Consider the following 23,025-nt stretch of genomic DNA (forward strand, 5'->3'; position numbering starts at 1 on the left):
TAGCTGTTGCAAGACCAAAGTCCAGCAGTAACTCCCACAACCCAGCCAAGCACAGTGTAAAACCGTGAGCTACTCTACCTGCTTCAGAGAAGGAGGCTCCATGACCACAGAGCTCCAAGTTCACTACCATGTATTAGGTTCTTAATACATGCCAAGCACAGTGCCATCTGCAGGGGCTTCAAAGATGTCACAGTCAAGGAACCCAGTCTAGAGGGTAAGACCAATAATCTGGATAGAAGTTGGGGAAACTCATAGCCTGCTGTGGGTACTCAAGAAGGGAGCTCTTGATCCAAACTGGGCTCCAGGGAAGGCTTCTTTGAAGAGCTGACACCCAAACACTCTAATGTTTCCCATCCCTTATGATCAGGAGTGTTCTTTCTATATCTTGCTGGGTCGGTGGATATATTCCTGGGGCAAATCTCCAGTTGCTGGATTTCCATTGCACCTTGATTTATCTTTCAGAGCTTCTGCAGAAGTGCAGGATGCCTTCATGACTTACACAGTGTATGATGACATCATCACCATTAAGCTCATCCAAGAGGCTTGCAAGGTTCTTAGTAAGTCTGAATAGGACTTTTTTTTTTGGTTTCCTGGGGCTGCTGTAGCAAAGTATGATCAGTTCTCATTATTTGCAGCAGTTCTGGTCTATAAAGTTTACAAACACTGAATTAGCAAATACTGAGCCATTGTTCCTATAGGAAAGATAGGGTTAGGTTCCTGAGAGCCTCTGGCCACAATCATTTTCATTTGCATAACTCATAAATACATAATCTTATTTTGTGTGTGTGTCTGTTTAAAGACACATTTTTCCATATGTATTGTTGATTCATTAACATTGAACTCACGGCCAACAGCACTGTAACTCGTGCCTGAATGAAGCTTATCTAAGGCATGTATTTTCTCTGTAAGACACATCAGAGCCTTCCTGTGCTTAGGACACTGGGCAGCACTTCAGCACCATGCTTTGGAGCATTTTAAACAGCAGAACCAACAAAAAGAACAAAAATGCAAAAACGTAGTACTACATAGGTTGCCGAGAGGACACTTGTTTATAGTCTGAGAACCGAGTCCAGAACGCAGAGCATTGCCTCCTGTGACCTTAGCCAGAAACATGCATGTTCAAAAGCTCTTGGGGGTTACAAGTACACTTTATGGAGTAGGTAAATTTGCAAATACGGATCTACAAATAATGAGGATCAACTGTACTACTAACTGGGTGGCTTAAACAACAGAAATTCATTCTATCATACCTGACCCAGGTTCTAGGGGCTGCATGCAGGAAGCAGAGAAAGGCTCCCAGCACTTCCAGGCTTTTTGATAACATCTCTCTGTCAGTCCCAGTTAAATTTCCCCTGCCCGTTCCTCAACAGGCAGTGTGGCTTTGGGTCATGCTAAGATGGCATTTAGGAATTATCGCAGGTGGTCCCTGGATCAGCATCCTCACCTGGCATCAGAGACCCTGGGGCAGAATTGTTGGACATGTGGGTGAGTCCTGGAAGCTCGGGGCCTTCCAGCTGGTTGCTGTGCAGCCCCAGAGGATCAGGAGGCAGGGGGCAGTTTCTAGCTGGTTTCATGGTGCCTCTGAGGGCCCAGACAACTGGCCTGCTGTCCTCGGGACCTCTTGCTGAGGCGGTTACAGGTTAAAGCTAGCCCCACCAGGCCCCACAGAACCAGCCCAGCAGGTGTGCTGGAGAACACACCTGGGCAGCCAGCCAAGCTTCAGCCCACAGGCACAGGTGCCTCCTCCAGAACGTGGTAGCGATGTGTAACGTGCCTGTGTCAGGTGAGGCACTGTGTTTATTTCCCCTTCCTTGAATCTCAGAAGAATTCTCTGATTAAAAAATAAATATGCCAGCCTTAACCTCATGCACCTGGATCCAATAGAAAAGAGGGCTTTTCCCTGGATTTTCACATGGCGATTTGACCGATATCTGTGTCTTCTCATGTCCCCGGTCACCTCCTGGATGCAGAAAACCTTCTGGGCATCTGCATCCGGGAGAAGCTGGGAGTGTCTGCAAAGCCTCGAGGGGGGTCGCTGAGGCTTAGTGGGTAGACGTGTGTGACGAGCAGACCCTTCCCAGCCAGGGGCGGTCACCTGCTGTCCCCACCATTCTGGGCTACCTGCTGCCCCTGGCTCATCAGGCTGTCTGTCTGAGGCAAGCAGGGGCCAGCGGTGCCAACGAGGGCTGGCAGGATGATGGTGATTGGAGCGGGGGGGAATCCGGAGCATCAATGGGTCCAGTCAGAGGTTTGTCACCTCCTAGTCACTTGTCACCTGCGCCTCCTAACAGAACTCGATAAGGTTGTTTCTGAGATTGGAAATAAGGTGCAGGGAGCGAACTGTTCATTCGATCGTTTAGCTCCTTGAATCTGGGATCCAAGAGCAACAACGTCTCTGGACACTTTCCAAAGCCAGTGCCCAGCTTCCCTTGGCAGTGACCCTTTGAAAGAGGACACAGGCGGTTGGTAGGCAGGGCTCATGTGGCCTCCCAGCAGTCACAGCTGGGCATCCCCCCCTTGACTCCCCCTCTCCAAAGGGGCTCACAGGGAGAGCTTCTGGAGAAAAAACAGACCAGTGCCACCTGTGAACCCCACTCCTACTCTGTCCTGCCTGTCTGGGGGCTCCCAGACCCCTTTGTCATCCCCGTAGGTGATGCTGGGGGAGGTTTGTGTGGGGCTTCGGCTGTCAAAAGACAGGTGGAGTGAGATTTCCTGCAGGAGTCTGACCACAGAGGGTGTGCTCTTCATAGCGCTGGGCCACCCCTGGGCTGGGAGCCCAGAGCCCCGGCTTCCAGACTCAGTTCTGCTCCTAAGTAGCAGCCTTCCTGTCCAAGGTGCTACCTCTCCATCTTCTGGTTTAACAGACATGCCGAAGAGATTTGGGGGTTCATTTTCTTAAACAGTGTTTTTAGTATTTTTAAATATGTGGTTATGGTGTTAAATATGTTTTTTCAAAGCACGCACTCTTTACTCTAACATGCACTACTCCCAGACCACAGGACCCTCAAAGCTGGAAATATTTACTATTTGCCCTTTACAGGAAAAGTATACTCCTCTCATGATCTGGAGAATGGATCTGTAAGGAACAGACATTTTTCAAGATTTTGAAAATCTCTTTTTTATTGAAGAACTACTGTGGACTGAATTGTGCCCCCTCCCAAATTGATACGTTGAAGCCCTAACCCCCAGTGTGATGGTATTTGCAGGTGGGGCCTTTGGGGAGATAATTACGTTTAGATGAGGTTATGAGGATGGGGCTCATGATGGCATTAGTGCCCTTACAGGAAGAGACACTAGAGAGAGTTCGTTCTCTGTGTCTCTGTCCGTCTGTCTGTCTCTCCCTCCACCCCCCCCACACTACACACACAATGTGAGGACAGAGGGAGAAGCCAGGAGAGCTCTCACTAGAACCCGGCCACACTGGCACCTTAATCTTGAACTTCTAACCTCCAGGATTGTGAAAAAATACATCTCTGTTATTTAGGCCGCCCTCCAGTCTACAGTATGTGGTGAAGGCAGCCCTGACAGACCAGTACAGGAATCTAATAAGTTTTTATATGTCCAGAAAGAAATGCTACATACGTCTAATATCACGCCCAGGCTGTTTTTGTAACTATGTATGATTGTGGACACCATGTGGTGTAGCAGTACCTTTAGCAGAGAGACCCTGTCACACACCTGCCCCAGTGTATTCACAGTTCCAAACCAACTAATACGTTCAGAGGCAGCAACAAGTTTATAGACCAATGTGTGGTCTGACCCCCACCGCCTTCCTACCAAAGGCCAAAGTCTACCACTGTGATTTCTATCTGTCCAGCTTTGAAAATCAGAAGGGTGTTTTCTTCTTGTTTATCTCAACGACATCTGTTGGCCTATCCCTGAAAGGGTATATAAGTACAGTGAATGCATTTTTCAAATCAAAAGTTGAGATTCAAATCTGAGTAAACACATGCTTGAGACTTGGAGTCAGGATGGCCCTGGGAAGCGTAGGCTGTGTGGTTTCTCTCCACATCTATCTATCTATTGATAGAAATAGATACAGATATCGATATATAGACTGACTACGTCTCTAGCAAAGGCTTTGGAATCAGATAGACCTGGGTGAGTGCCCTGGCTGTACATCTACCTGCCTATCTATCTATCTATCTATCTATCAATCATCTGTCTAGCATCTATCTATCTATCTTTCTATCTATCATGTCTAACATCTATCTCCCATGAATCAAAGACAGCAAGTTCCTGCCGAAGGAAAGAAGTCTGCAGGAAGGGCATTTCACTGTTTAATAAAAGACACTCGTCAGGGGCTTCCCTGATGGCGCAGTGGTTAAGAATCCACCTGACAATGCAGGGGACACGGGTTCGAGCCCTGGTCTGGGAAGATCCCACATGCTGTGGAGCAACGAATCCCATGCACCACAACTACTGAGCCTGCGCTCTAAAGCCCGCGAGCCACAGCTACTGAAGCCTGTGCACCTAGAGCCCGCAACAAGAGAAGCCACTGCAATGAGAAGCCCACGCACCGCAACGAAGAGTAGCCGCCCACTCGCCGCAACTAGAGAAAGGCCGCTCACAGCAACAAAGACCCAACACAGCCAAAAATAAATAAATTAATTAAATAAAAATTAAAAAAAAAAGACACTCGTCAGTTGAGACAAACTCTTCCCGTAGACAAAGAAAAAAGCACACTCCATTTCCACTCGTTAGTGCTTTGCCTTCCAAGTGGGCTCCAGTATGCCGTTTCTCTACCTTTAAGCAATTGTTGGGACTTTTCCAGACCACTCTGCCACTGCATAGCTCTGTGCTTTCTAATTAGCATAATTCAGGATGGGACCAGATGGCAGGTTGAGCCTTGCATAAGAATTGTTCTGTATATGAATAAGTGCCTACTTAGCCTGTAAGTGGGTTATTAGTGATCTGAAGTGACAAAATTCAAAACAACACACAACAGCCACTGGACACAGTTGTGCCTGTCTAGACTTTGCTCGCTAAGAAACCAGTAGTGAAATGCATTTCAACAGTCAGCCATCGGCAAATGCCAGCAAGCCTTCTCTGCACCTACCTCTGTAAAAAGAAGAGTAACAGCATAAAATTTTACAAAGTCCTGAAATCAGGCCTTATCATATTTGATCTTTACTGTGACCCTCTGAGGTAGGATAAGCAACCCAAACCCTGCAACCAACCAAAAATGGAGCTGGAACTCAGGCGTCCTGGCTCCAAGGCCATCGCTGCAGCCTGCGGGCTGGAGGGGCAGTTGGCTGGGTGGGCATGAGATCTCTGGTGAGGGCTTTGGAATCAGCGAGCCCTGGGTGAGTCCCCTGGCTGTATCGTCTCCTAATAGGGTAACCTGGGGCAAATTCCCCATCGGTAAACATCGCTGGTACCTACAGCACCTACCTTGGATGGTTGTCCTAAAGATGAAGTCCAGTGGTGTAAACAAAGTGCCTACCACAGAGTGGGTACTCAGCAAAGCAGGCCCCTCTCTCTCAGTGGACCAGCAAAGCAGGTCCACTGAGACCACCCAGTGGACCCCTAGTTGGGCCACCGTCTCTGTTTCAAAGCTCACCAGGAAGCTGGCAGCTTATACCAGGCATGAGTGAGACTGCGCCCTGGCTGCAAAGGGTCTCCCACCTGAGCTGCCTGCATCCATTACCCAGCTCCCTTTTCTCTATTGCCTGATCAATGTATTGCTGCACCTGGAACCCAGCCCTCCCAATTTAGAGTCTGTTTCCTTCTTGCAACCTATGGTACCAACATGGGCAGCTGTGCCTCTCTTTTTCTTCTTTTTTTTTTGGCCACACCCAGTGGCATACAGGATCTTAGTTCCCCGACCAGGGATTGAACCCGTGTCCCCAGCAATGGAAGCGTGGAGTCTTAACCACTGGACCACCAGGGAAGTTCCCTTCTCCGTTTCTTAAAGGCCTCTATCTCCTCAAAGAAGATTTCCCCACTGGTTATCTCGTGCCTGGCTGAAGCCATGTATTATTTGAGAAGGAGAGTACTCTAGATGAATAGTTCTTTCCTGATACCTAAACTTATTCTTTTGGAAACCAAAGCTTTGGGAGAAAAAATACCATTTTCAATAGAAAACTCTCAAAAATGTGTGGCAGGGCTTCCCTGGTGGCGCAGTGGTTGAGAGTCCGCCTGCCGATGCAGGGGACACGGGTTCGTGCCCCGGTCCGGGAAGAGCCCACATGCCGCGGAGCGGCTGGGCCCGTGAGCCATGGCCGCTGAGCCTGCGCGTCCGGAGCCTGTGCTCCGCAACGGGAGAGGCCACAACAGTGAGAGGCCCGCGTACAAAAAAAAAAAAAAAAAAAAAAAATGTGTGGCAATCACTTCCCTGTCTTGTGGAAGGGCACATGCTTTTCTGGGTGCCTCAAGTGGGCCACCATGAGGTGTAGATCTTGTTGCCTGTTTCTGGGTGATGGGAATCAGGCAAGGTCATGGGCAGTCCAGCCCTTAGCAGCCCTCTGCCCAGAAGGTCCAGCGTGGGCAGCGGTGGCTCTGGGGCCCCCACTGAGCCTGAGCAGGTGTCCCCTCCCACTGCCCTGCACAGCCTGCCTCTGCTCTTCCCATTCCCTTGAGCTGTCGCCCAGCAATTAGTAAACATTTCCTGGTGACGCCAAAGAGCCAAGCTTGTTAAGTCAGAAAGTTTGAGTTTATACATCATTCCAATTGAAAAACTCCCCAGAAGGCTCTACAGCTCTCCTGGGAAGCTAAGCACAGACACTGTGTGACACTTATTTCCCTGCCATCGAAGAAGTCTTCTATATAAAAAAAAAACACCCACTTTTTAATAGAATTTTCACACATACACTAAAGTCGAGAGAACTATACACTGAAGCCCACATACCCTTCACCCAGCTTCGATCATTATTCCTATTTCACCAATCTCGTTTCAGCTCTCTGGTTCCTCTACTATTTTTTCTGGTTTTGTTCTTGCTGGAAAGTCTTAAAGCGAATCTCAGGTTTCCCATAATTGTACCTGTAAATATTTCCGTATGAGTCTCTAACAACACAAAGACATTTTAAAGCATAATCATAATACCCTGATTATACCTAGCAAAATTCAAAATTCAGAATATTACAGAGGCCCAGGACCCAGCCGTATCTCAGCTGGCCGTGGATAACTGTGGTCTTCTTATATTACAGTTCCTAAGGTCTTTTCAGGACAATCGGAAAAACCTCTTTACTTGGACATAATTTCAAACTCACAGAAGGTTTGTAAGAATAGTACAAAGGATTGCCATAGGCTCTTCATCTATATTCCCCAAATGTTAACATTTTACCATGTTGGCTCTATCCTTCTCTCTATATCTATCTATTTTTTCCTGAATCGTTGGTATGTTAAGAAAATGATGTCTCTTTATCCCTAAAAGTTCTCTTAAGTAACTACAGTACAACTATCAAACTCAGGAAGTGAACATTGATACGGTGTTATTATCTCATCTACAGATTTCATTGAGATTTTTCCAGCTTTCCCAGTAATGACCTGTAGGACAAAAGAAAACCCTGGATCATGTCAGTTGTCACATTTCTTTGGCTTTCTGCAGTCTGGAACAGTCCCCAAGTCTTTCCTTGGGTCTTATAACATTGACATCTTTGGAGAGTTCTGGTCAGCTATTTTGTAGCATGCCACTCAACTCAGGATTATCGAATATCTTCTCATGATTCAATTCAGGCTATGCTTTCTTGGTGGAAAGACCACAGAGTAATGTTTTTTCCTTCCCAGTTCATCGTATCAGGAGGCATCTTATGTCAATTTGTCCCATTATTGTTGTTAACTTTGATCGCTTAGTTAATATGGAATCTGCCAGGTTTCTCCACTGTAAAGTTATTATTTTTTCCCTTTGAAATTAGTATCTTGTGAGAAGATACTTTCAGACTATGTATGTTATCTTGTTGTTTCTCAAACTCCTCCTTCCCTAATTTTAGTATTCATTGGTGATTCTTATTTGAATTAATAATTATAAGAGTGGCCAAATGGTGATTTTCTAAGTATATCATTTCTTTTACATTTATTAGTTGAATTTCTACTATAAGGAAGAATTTTCCCTATCTATCTATCTATCCATCTATCCATCTATCTATCCATCCATCCCAGTGTGAATGCTTGACTCATTTTTTAGTAGGTTGTAATCCTTTAATTATTTTGATGCTCAAATTCTCCAAGATTTAGCCAGTTAGAGCCCCTCCAAGCTGGTCCTTGTGTCCTTGACATGTCCCCATCATTCTTATTTTTTTTTAGCATCTTTATTGGAGTATAACTGCTTTACAATGTTGTGTTAGTTTCTGCTGTATAACAAAGTGAATCAGCTATATGTATACATATATCCCCATATCCCCTCCCTCTTGTGTCTCCCCCCCACCCTCCCTCCCCCATCATTCTCTGATCACTTCTTTACTTTCTGGTGTGACAAGATGTTATAAACTCATCATTTTCCTGCCCCAGTCCTGAAATCTGCCATTTCTCCAAGGAACCCTGAACACACACACACACACACACACACACACACACACACACAGACACAGACACACACCATCCATCTATCTGTCGTCTTCCTCCCTCTCTTTCTTCCTTTCTATCCATCTGTCTGAAACTATGATGGGTTTTGTGGTCTTCTTAGGGTAGATTTCCTAATCTACACCACAGGCTTCATTCTAGTCTTCTTCTTTCTCGCATAATGAGAAAGCTGGTTCCCATCATTTACCACGTATTTACTTACAGGTTTCATCCTTGAGTGTTTAGAAAGTCATTTCAGAATTGCTGACCCATACTGCTGTGAGAAGGAAGCTACATGTGGCCTACTCGCCACAGTCAAATATTTGTTTAAATTTTGTTTTTTCTTTAGCCTAAGGAGAAAGTCTAAATACTATGTTCAGATTTTACTGGGTTATTTTTTTCTCGGGCAATTAGGTTATTCAGAACTGTTCTGTTGAAATACTGTTTTGTTAATTATGTTTCTGTTTGTATTCCATCTTAGAGTTTTCCCTACCCTTATTGATCTTATTTTCTTTAATTTAAGCGTATGAATCATTGACATGATTCGGCAAACCAGAACTCTGCAAAAAATTACACTCAGAGAAGTTCCCCACCACCTGCATACACATACACTCCACAACCATTCTAACATTTCTACCCATTCCCAGTGCCCTGTAGATAAACAGTCTCAATAGTCTCTTGTGTTTATTTTTGTACAAATAAGTAGATAGATGCATATTTCCTTATTTCCCCTTATTTGCTACACAAAAGATAGAATACTAAGCATGCTATAGACTCTCCTTTGCACTATCAAAAAATATGCTAAGGCATCTACGATTTGTGTTTCGTTCTCTCTTGCATTTTCTTGGCATTTCCTATATATTTCTGACCCCCTGTGACTTAGAAAACTCGTGGAATCCTAAGTTCACTGAGGGGAAACTGTATAACTACACTACTCAGGTGTTGGTTTTGAAAAGTGACGTTTGTACTCTTCTGGACAAGCATGCTCAACTACAAATCCTACAGGAAGCCCCAAACCCAGCATGGATGGAAAAGACCACACCCAAACCCAAGATGCTTGCTCAAGGAAGAGTCGGCCACTCAGCCAGATGTCCTTCCTATGAAGAGAGCTGGGTGCCCAGAGACAAAATAACCAGTGTCTGGAACAAGAAACTTCATGGATTTTTGTATGTTTATAGACCTAAAAGTCAAGCAGACAGTCTTTCTACACAAGGCTGCCACTGCCACTTTAATACAACTTTGCTGGTCTTGCAGACAGCCCAGTCCACCTGAGAGAGGTCCCTGGGACGGGGAGCCCTCTGGGATTGTGCTTTCCCAGCAGGTTACAGGATGCACCTGCTCAGAGCTCCAGCCTAGGGGATGTGCAGCACAGCTGTTTATTTTATTTTATTTTTCCTCAGCTTGAACAAGCTAGATTTAGCAGGAGAGGAGGGGTGAAAGGAAGAAAGAGGAAGGAACAATTCACACGTGTCCATGTACTTTTCAGGAGTTCTCCTCCCAGGGGCTCATCAGCACTGGAAAAGACAGGAGTGGAATTTATTATTCCAGTTCCCTTGGGGGTTAGTGTGTGGCTCTTGATTGCTGTTATAGACAAACCTGCCTGCATCCAGCTAGGGATGGACCCACAAGCAGAGAACCCGGCAGAGGCAATTAACACAAGCCATATACCACATCCACCCTACCGTCCCAAGCTTTGTTTGGGTTCTGAAGACCTGGCTAATACATTTTTGGGACGTATAAATAATTCATCTCTGATGAGACCTGACCAACTCAGTGGGGACTCTCTGCTCAGATTGCAGAACAATTATCTGTCCAATAGTCTGGCTATGGACAATGAGCTGTAGTAAAGCTGCTGCTCAGGCCATCTTAGGAAGCAAGTAGAGGCTGGAAAGTGTCCAGACCTCCTTGGATCCTTTGCCACTCCCATAGGAACTGGTCCTGGATAGCATAGGAATTGGAGACCTGAAAACCACTTGTGAATTCTAGACCCAGCCAGAGCCTCATAGAACCTGCAAGGGTCCAGCCACGGATTCTGGTGATTGTGAATCTGGCAGGTCTCCCATCAGCCTGGGTATTCCAGACTTTGTCCCAGCCCTCAGGACCTATCGTGACTCACCACACCAGCCTAAATAAGAGAGTGTTCTCTCACAGAGAATGGATGTGCTGTCTCCTGTATCAATAATGAAAACCTATAAGCAGCCCCTACCTTGGGGGAGACCCCTTTTCTCTCTAACTGCTCCTCCAGATATGGCACAAAAGGCACCATATTTAGAGTTAGAGCCTCTGCCACCCTGGGTAATTTAGGTCAATTCACATAGGTGACTGTCAGCCTCCATGGTCTCACCTGTGAAAAAGGGGACATGTTAATAAGGTGATCTCTCTTACAAGATTTTGGCAAGCACTGAGTAAATTGACATTGATTAATGACTGTTTCAGGAGCTATAAAAAGCATTCTTTAAAAACACTCCATGCCCCTCCATAAAGCAAATGATGGCACGCAATCTAGTCCAGCAGAGCAGATGGGGCAATAGCCCCGCTCACACCGAAAACCTACCCCCAGGGATTTCTCAAGCACCCACTTTGTGTCCAGCTCAGAAAACATGTAGTGTGAGGTCACTGCCCTTCAGAATTACCATACAGTCAGGAAGAAAAGAAAAATGCAGCACTTAGGAAGAGAGAAGTCAGTGTGATGTAGGATAGTCAGAAAAATTTCTGTGGAGGATGTAATGTAAAAACTGCCCTGAAAAGAAGACCAGAGACATGGTTGGACCTAGAGATTGTCATACAGAGTGAAGTAAGTCAGAAAGAAAAAAACAAATATCGTATATTAACGCATATATGTGGAATCTAGAAAAATGGTACAGATGAATCGGTTTGTAAGGCAAAAATAGAGACACAGATGTAGAGAACAAACATATGGACACCAAAGGGGCAAAGCGGGGTGGTGGTGGTGGTGGGATGAATCGGGAGATTGAGATTGACATGTATACACTGATATGTTTAAAATAGATAAGTAATAAGAACTGCTGTATATAAAAAAAGAGTAAAAAGCATATAAAGATCCTAAAAATAAATATTTGCATAATTGGTCCTATCATAAAAAAAGAAGAAGACTAGGATGCTGAGGAGATGAGAAAGAAAGGAAAAACCACTGCAAATATTTGGTATCCTCTTTTGGCTCAATTGATATAGTATGAATTTGTTGGTATTATTTTTCAGTTGCAGTATTAATTATTTCTCAGAGGTAGCTTTTTAGTTCACTTAATGGCCATTGTGTTCAAAGATGTCTAAAGATGGCAGGAGAGATTGTCACAGGAATCTGACAGCTTTGAACCCCTTTCTGGATTCTAGAGAAATTTCTGCCATGGGAGCCATGGAAAAGACCAGGGTAAGACTGGGGGGACTCACTAATTTAACAAGCACCTACTAGATGCCAGGCTGCAAGGGGCTTCTGGTGGTGGCCCCGTGACCTCGATGGTATTATTGGCATTTACTGATGAGTAAAGTGAAGCCTTAGAGAGAATTCAGAAACGTATCACAGAGCTGGGATTGGAACCCTTTGGAAGCGAATGAAGACTGTGAAAATGAGAATGAACACCTGGCCGGTGCTTACATTTTGGATTCCACAGGTGTCTCCATGGAAGCTATTCTGAAACCCTTTGGGGAATACTTCTTTAAATCCTGCAAGATGTCTGGCGATGGCAGGATGTTACGGACACTGAGAGGAAATCTCACGGAGTTTATTGAAAACCTAGATGCCCTCCAGAGTTACCTGGGCGCTCCCTTATCAGGTAAGCCTATCTAGGTCTGACCTTGCTGGCCCTGAGAAGAAGCAGGTGACTCTAGCAGCTCTGGGCCATCTCACCGCCTCCCCCAAGAGGGTGCAGTTGCCAGGGGCCAGTGGAATGCTTGGTACGCAGCGTCGGTGGGCTGAGTTCTCTGGGGGAAGGAATAGAAAATGAAAACCTGTTGCCCATTTTTATAAACTGGCCGGCAAGAATCAAAGAAGTGCAAGCTGGAGAGGTGGCCTCTGTGATGGGGGAGGGCCTATTCTGATGGCGGCTGGTGGGGGGTTTGACGTTAAATCCAGAAGATTGATCACAATGGGAACAAAGGCTGGGAGCCAGTCAGGTTTCAGTGGATTTGCAAAATCTCTCCTCAGGTTTCCTGGCCTGGAAGGAGCTGATAAATAACTTGTGCAGCCAGATTCATTTATTCATGTATTAGAAGGAAAGGCTTGACAGGGCCAAGAGCCGGAATCGGAAACCATCCAACTCTGATTAACCCACGAAGTGACTGCCTGAGGTGCTAAACTAATTTCCCTACTGGGATATGTCCTTCTGGAGTTCAGTCCTTGGTTTTCTTGTTTGTAGAGATCATTGGAAATTTAAATGGCCAGACTCCCTTTTCTTTTTTAAAAAAGAAAATGCTTCATTGAAAAGGCAAAGTGGCATTTACACATATCATAATAATAGTTTATTATTTTATATAAACTAGTTAATATTTGTTTCTAGGGCCCTTCAGAGTTTGCTAAGCTGTTTCTTCACCGTTTCTATATTGAATGCTCACAACTACCCTTGATGGGTAGTCATGAGGAGAAAGTGGGATTATGAATGTGAAAGTGCCTCGTGAACCACAATGTACCCTCATAGGTGTTAAATGGGAAAACAGTTATTTCCTCCAATTTTCAAGTAAGGAAGAAGAGGCTTGGTGACTTAATTGACTTTAAGTAGGATGAGTAGTCGGATCCGTCCTGTTGTTATCATGTGAACTACTCAGGAAGAGGGAGTGAAGAGAGCCCTGGCTGTGGGGTCACATGAGCCTATGATGCTGTCTGACCAGCTCTGCAACTTCCTAGCTGTGTGATCTTGGGCAAGTTACTTGCTCTCTCTGGTCTTCAATTATTTTCACTTATTTGTTTAATAAATATGTATTGAGTACCTACTATGTGCCAAGTACTTTTTAGGCATTGGACACACAGAGAGACAAAAAGGATTGAATAGGAAAAAAAAATTTACTCCATAGTGATGTGTGGATTACAGGAGATAACATGTAGAAATCTCTAGCATTGTCATCAGTCCAGATGAGGCATTCCATGTTTAATAACTTCCTTCCTTTATGTTTTCTTCCTCTCTTTTCTTTATGGCCAGTTTTAAAATTACAATAATTCATATGGCAACTTCCTGTTAAATTTCTTTGCTAAAGCACTACAATTACTATGGAAAGAAATACAATTAAGACCCTTAAGTAATCTTCCATAGTATTTTAAATATCACATCTTTCATTTGAAAATTGGGCTTATATTTTAAGTCACAGTTCTGGAGAAGATATTAATATTTTTTTATTCATTAAATAAAAATATTATGGAATCTCTTTTATGTTCCAGATATTGTTCTCACAATATTATTGTCATTCTTAGGAATAAGATGAAAGGAACTGAGGTTCTGAAGTCCCAAGTCCATTGTTTTTATGCCTACTCCTGCTACCCTTCCTCTGATAGTCATTCCTTCATATGCTAAAACCAGTGTTAGAGAAGCAATAGACTAGAACTTCTCTGGGGTCAGTAAGGACATTTTGCACATAATGAGATAAATAAAATATATAAATATACTATACACACACACACACACACACACACACAAGCTGAAATAAAATACGTGCAATGATATCTGATTGTTGTATAGTACTTTCTACTGGACAAAAGGTTATAGATTATCTCTTTAGGCAAAAATACAGTAAGATAAACCTGACTTTTTTCTTTATGTCTGTCTCTAGTAATTTGGCAGTACCTTAAGGCTTACATTTCTGGTTTTAACTGTGCCTTTAATCTTGTTATTTTTTAGCTAACTTTCATTTGAGGGCCAATTATGAGACAGATATTGGGCTAACTCATGTATAAACATTGAATTATCCTCTTACCCCTAAGATTAGGTACTCTTATTCTTCCCATTATACAGATGAAAAAACTGAGGTCCAGAAAGGTCAAGTAACTGTCCCAAATTGCCCAGGTTGTGGTGGCTGAGCCAGGACCCAACCCCAAGTGTGTCCGTCTCCAAAGACCATGCTCTCGTCAACTTCTCATTATGTTCCCATTGCCCTAGTTCTCCACATTTATAAAACCCTATTTCAATTTTAAAAAATAAAAGTATAATCTTATTATTTAGAGAGTTGGAGACATTGACCAGAAGGATTAAAAGCACAAACTTCGAGAAGTATGTCTAGGAAGTGGCCTAGGCTAGGGTGAGAAGTGAGGGTGGAAATGGTAGCAAAAGCTTGTGGATTTTAATTTCAGCCCTTTTGTACTCTGTTATTATTATTTTTTTGCTATGTGGGGTTTGGATATAATTTTTTGAAATAATTTTCTGTTTCATCATATGTTTTTTATATGTGCTGCCTCAAATCTTCTTTAGATTCAGTCAAAATGTAAACACACAAATACATACTTTCTCTTTGTATATGCTTTTGGAAAGATAAATACTTGGCAAAAAACTCTTCAGTTTAACTAGCACCCCCTCCCCTCCTCCTCCCTACTCCCCCTCCAGCCCCCACTACCACCACCACTTTGGAAGAGACCAAAAATCTCAGAAGGAACACACTTCCTTAATCTCTTCTCTCACTCAGACCAAAAGCTATGAGTCGGGGTGCTGAGCTGCTTACTAATCAAATGGGAGAGAAAATTTTTTCTCTCAGGGATTCCCCCAGGCAAAGTGTTTATCCTTATGTCCTGACATAATCTACCATGAGATGGTACACACTTGATGTCAACATTTATTCCTGGAGAAAGATGATGTCTTCTGATGTATCCTTGATTTTCCAGACATGCAACTTTGAACAACAGATGGCATTATCCTTCCAGAACAAGAGATGAACTTTTCTCCACTTGCCAATTCCTCTGAGCCCCTGATCTTTCAGAGTAACAATGCTCATGGTCACTTGGTCACAAGCCAAGAATGGCAGCCATCCACTCCTTGGAGTGTAGGTAGAAGCAGCATGGCATGGCAGAAAGGTTCATTTGGGTGTCAAGATGTTGTTCTACCATGAATTTGGCCTTAACTTCCTTGAGGTTCAGTTTTCTCCTCTTTACAATGGAGCTAATGCTTGCCATATAGAGTTGGTTTTGGGATTAGGTATAATATAAAATTCCTGACTTTCAGGGGCTGAAACCATGGTAGATTTTATTTTTATGTGATTGGAGGGGGTTTAGAGATACAGTTCTGCATGATGTAATGAGTAAGTTTCACAAAGCCTCAAAAACATAATTTAGAGAAATTGTATCCACTGGGAAAAATATGCTGTGTCTTTTAATTAGGAGATGAATGCACCATCGTTTTGTGTGGAGAGAGGAGCAGATGGGAAGATGCTTCTCCATTACTACTCTGATAGAAGTGGTCTGTGCCACATTGTACCAGGTACGTGGGTGGCTTAACCAGACCCAGAGCTCTGAGGTCTCCAGAGTAAGGAAGTCTTTCCCCATAAATTCCCAAGGATGAGTAATAGCTGGCTGTGGGTAGCAGGTTAAAGTTCCATATCTTGTGCAGTCTGACTGTTTGCTATCTTGACCATAACTCCTAAAGTTGAGCCTTAAAATAAGTTTCCAAGTACCAAAAGAAGGAATGATTTTCATTTTTATTTCAGCATTTTCAATATGTGAGTTTTTACATAGTTGTGATTATTCTGCATATTATTTTGTATCATTTTTTTTGTATTCAGCATTATAGAAAAGGGATCATTTTATGTTTTCACATGGTCTTTAAAACCACCATCTTCAATGGCTGAATCATATTTCATGTAGTAATTAACTAGTCCCCTATGGTTGAACTTTTAGTTGATACTACTACTCTTTTGCTATTGCAAACAGTGCTGTGATGAACATCTTCATGCATGCTTTCCCCACGCTTTATATTAGAACCCTGGGATAGATCCCTAGAGGAACACTTTTAAAAACATGATCCTTAAAGCTTTTACAATTGAATTTTGTTTACATTTTCTCCAGAGTTGTTTAATGAGTTGACTGCCTTCCTGGAAAACCACAAATGAATAGATGCTAAACTAGAAATACAAACAGATGGAGAGATATACCATGTTCTTGGATTGGAAGAATCAACATTGTGAAAATGACTATATTACCCAAAGCAATCTACAGAGTCAATGCAATCCCTATCAAACTACCAATGGCATTTTTCACAGAACTAGAACAAAGAATTTCACAATTTGTATGGAAACACAAAAGACCCCGAATAGCCAAAGCAATCTTGAGAAAAAAAAATGGAGCTGGAGGAATCAGGCTCACTGACTTCAGACTATACTACAAAGCTACAATAACCAAAAGAGTATGGTACTGGCACAAAAACAGAAATAAAGATCAACGGAACATGATAGATAGCCCAGAGATAAACCCACACACATATGGTCACCTTATCTTTGATAAAGGAGGCAAGAATATACAATGGAGAAAAGACAGCCTCTTCAATAAGTGGTGCTGGGAAAACTGGACAGCTACATGTAAAAGAATGAAATTAGAACACTCCCTAACACCATATACAAAAATAAGCTCAAAATGGATTAAAGACCTAAATGTAAAGCCAGACACTATAAAACTCTTAGAGGAAAACATAGACAGAATACTCTATGACATAAATCACAGCAAGATCCTTTTTGACCCATCTCCTAGAGGAATGGAAATAAAGACAAAAATAAACAAATGGAACCTAATGAAACTTAAAAGCTTTTGCACAGCAAAGGAAACCATAAATGAGACGAAAAGACAACCCTCAGAATGGGAGAAAATATTTGCAAATGAAGCAACTGACAAAGGATTAATCTCCAAAATATACAAGCAGCTCATGCAGCTCAATGTCAAAAAAACAAACAACCCAATCCAAAAATGGGCAGAAGACGTAAATAGACATTTCTCCAAAGAAGATATACAGATTGCCAACAAACACGTGGAAGGATGCTCAACATCATTAATCATTAGAGAAATGCAAATCAAAACTACAGTGAGGTATCACGTCACACCGGTCAGAATGGCCATCATCAAAAAATCTAAAACAATAAATGCTGGAGAGGGCGTGGAGAAAAGGGAACCCTCTTGCACTCTTGGTGGGAATGTAAATTAATACAGCCACTATGGAGAACAGTATGGAGGTTCCTTAAAAAACTAAAAATAGAACTACCATGGAACCCAGCAATCCCACTACTGGGAATATACCCTGAGAAAACATAATTTAAAAGAGGCATGGGGGGGCTTCCCTGGTGGCGCAGTGGTTGAGAGTCTGCCTGCCGATGCAGGGGACACGGGTTCGTGCCCCAGTCCGGGAGGATCCCACATGCCACAGAGCAGCTGGGCCTGTGAGCCATGGCCGCTGAGCCTGCACGTCCGGAGCCCGTGCTCTGCAACAGGAGAGGCCACAACAGTGAGAGGCCCACGTACTGCAAAAAAAAAAAAAAAAAAGAGGCATGTACTGCAATGTTCATTGCAGCACTATCTACAATAGCCAGGACACGGAGGCAACCTAAGTGTCCATTGACAGATGAATTGATAAAGAAGATGTGGCACATATATACAATGGAATATTACTCAGCCATAAAAGGAAACGAAATTGAGTTATCTGTAGTGAGGTGGATGGACCTAGAGTCTGTCACACAGAATGAAGTAAGTCAAAAAGAGAGAAACAAATACCTTATGCTAATACATATATATGGAATCTAAAAAAAAAAAAGTTCTAAAGAACCTAGGGGCAGGACAGGAATAAAGACACAGATGTAGAGAATGGACTTGAGGACACAGGGAGGGAGAGGGGTAAGCTGGGACAAAGTGAGAGAGTGGCATTGACATATTGACATATATACACTACCAAATGTAAAATAGATAGCTAGTGGGAAGCAGCCACATAGCACAGGGAGACCAGCTCAGTGCTTTGTGACCACCTAGAGGGTTGAGGTAGGCAGGGTGGGAGGGAGACACAAGAGGGAGGGGATATGGAGATATATATATATATATGTATAGCTGGTTCACTTTTTTATATAGCAGAAACTAACACAGCATTGTAAAGCAATTATACTCCAATAAAGATGTTTAAAAAAAAAGAAATCAGAATAGGAGGGATATATTTACTATCCAGTGTGTAAATCTCTGCTTTTAAGTTATTGTTTTTTAATTTATTCATCTGTCATATGCTGCCTGCCTTGATGCTGGACCTGGGCTTGGTGAACTCTGGAATATTTATCAAAAGTTGTATAACCTGATTATTTTATGATTTTTGCGGACACAACTGCCTTCCGCCACCCCTCACCAATAGGTATCCTTCTGCTGCAGGTATCATTGAGGCTGTGGCTGAAGACTTCTTTGACATTGACGTGACCATGGATATCCTTGACGTGAATCAAGAGGAGGAGAGGACAGGGAAGAAGGAGCATGTTTCTGATCGTGCAGAAGTCGCAGAGACAGATGAGAAGGGCAAAGCCAAAGGGATCACAAGACACTCAGGACAGCCAGAGAGACCAAGAGGTACCAGTGTGCTGTGTCTTCAGAAAGCACAGTTCCTCCTGGTGGAGTGACTAGTCTTGGAACAATCTATGCAAAGAACTGGACCTTCTAATTGTGGATTTAGGGCAGGGTTTCTCAGTCTCAGTACTGTTCACATTTTGGACCAGATAATCTTTGTTATGAGGCACTGTCCTGTGCATGTTTAGCAGCATCCCTAGCCCACTCACTAGATGCTGGCAGCACCCAGCTCTCCCCCTCCATCCCAGGTTGTGTCAATCAAAAATGTCTCCAGACATTCCCAAGTATCCCCAGAGTAGGGGTAGGGGACAAAGTCACTATTGGTTGAGAACCACAGGAATAAGTTCATTTGGATAAAAAATTGGGAGGCTCCCTGGGATGGACCTTAGCCTGAAACATTTTTACCTGTAAAAAAAAAAAAAAAGATAGCAATGTAAAGTCCTTGAAATTTGGATCTGGTGGCTTATTTTGCAATTCTCATGGTGTAAATTGACTTTTCAAGTCCTGAGTGCCCACTTGTGCAGCTGGGGCCAGTTGGGGGTCTGGAGTCAACTCATGAGCCTGTGGTTGGCTGCCTCAATTGCAGCTTGTGGTGTGACTGTTATCTGTTTAGGTTCCACATCTATTAGGTGCACGACTCTCTGTGTCCACAGAGCTCATACGAATATCCAGAGAAGTCTGTGATTCCTGGAGCACACAATGTTTATACCTTAGAGTATTCAAAGCTCACCTCAGAGTCTTTTCACTGCAGAATCTTCAACCACAGGAAGAGAAGTTTCTGTGTGATTTTCCTGCCAGCCTCACCTTGAGATTTTGTAAAAAAGTTCTTGCTGCCTTTGGTGGAGAAACAGCATGAGGATTAATTGGATAACAATTTTGGGGCTTATGAAGTCTTGCTAAAGTTGACCTTGTGTGGCCTCACTGTTCCTCTGGCCCCATCACAGAGGAACAGTGTATCCTCGTGCATCTCCTGTCACATGACCAGACCTGTATGCTTCTCTCCCTGTCATTTGCAGGCCCTGGAGGCAGCTTTCCTTAGGATGAAAGAGAATTATTTGAGTGTCTCTGTCCCGTGAAAAAGCCCAGCTGGGAAGTTGTGAGACGCATAGTCATGTTTGGAAAAGGTAAGTGGGCTCTTCTCCCAACCTTGGCTCTCAGAGCAGAATGATTGCTTTGTGCACACAGATGGGCAGAGTCCTCTATAATCAGGATGTCACTGATTTTTTTTTTTTTTTTTTTTTTTTTTTTGCAGTACGTGGGCCTCTCACCGTTGTGGCCTCTCCCGCTGCGGAGCACAGGCTCCGGACGCGCAGGCCCAGTGGCCATGGCTCACGGGCCCAGCCGCTCCGTGAGATGTCTGATCTTCCTGGACTGGGGCACGAACCCATGTCCCCTACATCAGCAGGCGGACTCTCAACCACTGCGCCACCAGGGAAGCCCAGGATGTCACTGATTTCTTCAGAGCTTGGATTTGGCAGGCATGGTTTTTAACTTTAAAACATCAGACTCTAACTTGTCTTCCTTTGCCCCTTTGATTTGTGTTGGGGGTCACTTGGAGGCACAATTTCTCCTTGTAATCAGGGGAAGCCGCTGGAGAGGGGATTGGAATCAACCCCTTTTGGTGACTGTGTTGAAGAGAAGGAGGATGAGTGCTGACATATTATCAAGAACACTGAGTTTTCCACAGCTCCTCAGGCCTTCGGGACTGGGATGTATTTCTGGCCCGGAAGTCTGTAGATAAGAATCATGGTGTCCAAAGTGCGAAGGACCCTGGATCGAGAACCAGGATAGTAGATTTCTGGCTCTGTCCCTGGGGAACCTAAGTCCTCCATCTTCCACCTGCAAAATGAAGGCATTACGTTCTCAGAAGTGCCCCTGTTGGCGCTGAGCTGGTCTCATGATCAGCACCTAAGATCCGAGTCAGAACAGGGGCTCCGGGCCACTGGGAGAAGGGAGTTGGAGACTCCTGGTCATGCCCCATGGGTCGTGATGACATGCATCTGGGAGGTCTGCAGGGCTCAAAGGACTGAATTTTGAGTCCCTCAAGCCATGGCAAGCGAGTCAAACATGCAATTGACATGCTTTGTCTAGGAGATTTTCATATCAAAAAGGCTGCATTTCGAATCTCTACCCCCTGCCAAATAGGGCTGTTGGTTAAATTTTCATGTGCCACCCAAAACTGTCAGTCTCCAAAGCTCCATGGCAAATGTCCCTGACACCGGCCGGGCGTGCGCGCTGTGCTGCGCGAGCTCATTGTCTGGCTGTCAGCTTTTCAATGCCGGCCCTGTTTTCATGGCGAGACACACTCAATTGGCCCAGGAACTCTTCAGCGGCGGGCAGAAACTTGGCAGGGGGCAGGAGGGCTTCTCAACCTGGTAGCAAGTTTTCTGTTTGTTTTAATTTGGAAGCAGAATTGCCGTGGCCATCTGGAAACGCTGAGGGAGCTTGTGCTGAGCAGAGGGGACTGCGCTTTGCCCGGGAAACATTTGAGATACTCTCTTGTGTTGGTGGCCTGAGTTGCCTGTGAATGGGATTCTGTTTCTCCATCCAGGGTATCTCAGGGACACCTTTGAACCAATTTATCCCGAGTGGCTCTGGATTGAAGAGAAGACATTCTGCAATGCTTTTCCCTTCCATGTGGTATTTGATGAATCAGTAAGAGGCCCTTTCCCTCTTGAACTGGGGATAGGCTGGGGAGAGGAGTAAGTCACATAGTCTTTTTTTTTTTTTAATTAATTAATTAATTTATTTATGGCTGTGTTGGGTCTTTGTTGTTGTGTGTGGGCTTCTCATTGCGGTGGCTTCTCTTGTTGCGGAGCATGGGCTCTAGGCACACAAGCTTCAGTAACTGTGGCTCCAAGGCTCTAGAGCGCAGGCTCAGTAGTTGTGGCATACGGTTTAGTTGCTCCGCGGCATGTGGGATCTTCCCGGACCAGGGCACGAATCTGTGTCTCCTGCATTGGCAGGTGGATTCTTAACCACTGCACCCCCAGTCATATAGTCTTTTACGGCTGGGGGGGCCTTTCAAGTCCCTGAGGAGTACCTAGGGTTTGGGAGGCTAGGATTTAGCTTGGCAGGACCACTGCCTTCCTTTTTATTGTAGCATCCTCCAGAAACCAGAATGCAGCACCTTCTTGATAGGCATGGGAGGGAGCAGTGCCAAGGGGTTTGAACTAGTGAGTGCAAGCGCAAGTTTGCCATTAAAGAAAAAGGAAATGACACTGAAATCACTCTACCAAGAGACAAAAGAACACAGTAGCGATGGCAGGGTGGGATTCTAAATGTGACCACTCCCCATCCTTGTGGCTACCATGGATGGCTTAATTCCACCAAGCTTCTCTTTCTGCATCTTGAAGGTGGAGGAGAGGCCTGTGCCCACTCACGCCACTGTTCTGCGGGAGGTGTGACGGATGGTGACCATTTAAGTGTGGTCATTATCAATCTCCTTGGATAAAATTGATTGATAAAGTTGAATTGATCATGAACTAATTCAAAGGGCAATTAGGCAAAATAAATTGGTCCAAAAATTATCAGTTAAAATGCCTTCAGCCATTTTGATTTCCTCTGATATTTATGTGAATGCACAGACATGTCAAATCATCACCTACCAGTGGAGGCTGGATACAGATTCTCTAATGTTTACTCACTTGATGGTCATCTCTGATTGCAGAGAATTTATGATCTAACTAAGGAAATCAAACACCCCTATATGAAACAACCAGGGAATTATAAAGCTAGGTACTGTGGCATTTCCCCAATGCCATGAGGTTATTATTATTGCTACTATTAACATTTAAAATTCTGATCTACTTAAACACTCCCTTTCTTTTTAAGTTTTGGGCATAGAAACCAAAAATTTTTTTTTTTTTTTTTTTTTTTTTTTGCAGTATGCGGGCCTCTCACTGTTGTGGCCTCTCCCGTTGCGGAGCACAGGCTCCGGATGTGCAGGCTCAGCAGCCATGGCTCACGGACCCAGCCGCTCCGCGGCATGTGGGATCTTCCCAGACTGGGGCACGAA

General features: G+C 44.1%; 1 protein-coding gene across 1 annotated transcript in view; it reads left to right on the forward strand.

Moving 5' to 3' along the window:
• The window catches only part of LOC308605023 (guanylate cyclase soluble subunit beta-2-like), a gene marked incomplete at its 3' end in the record, with an annotated part of 43,255 nt that overhangs the window by 13,416 nt on the left and 6,814 nt on the right, over window positions 1-23,025 (forward strand). The window contains 9 exon segments of the mRNA XM_081214692.1: window positions 463-557; window positions 12,130-12,275; window positions 12,277-12,291; window positions 15,810-15,909; window positions 18,819-18,918; window positions 18,920-19,010; window positions 20,024-20,069; window positions 20,072-20,131; window positions 21,559-21,662. Of these exon segments, the coding sequence (XP_081070818.1) occupies window positions 491-557; window positions 12,130-12,275; window positions 12,277-12,291; window positions 15,810-15,909; window positions 18,819-18,918; window positions 18,920-19,010; window positions 20,024-20,069; window positions 20,072-20,131; window positions 21,559-21,662 (729 nt within the window). The 5' untranslated portion in view covers window positions 463-490.

Source organism: Mesoplodon bidens, assembly GCF_964165515.1.
Source record: "Mesoplodon bidens genome assembly, chromosome: 17".
In the NCBI taxonomy this organism is placed as follows: domain Eukaryota; kingdom Metazoa; phylum Chordata; class Mammalia; order Artiodactyla; family Ziphiidae; genus Mesoplodon; species Mesoplodon bidens.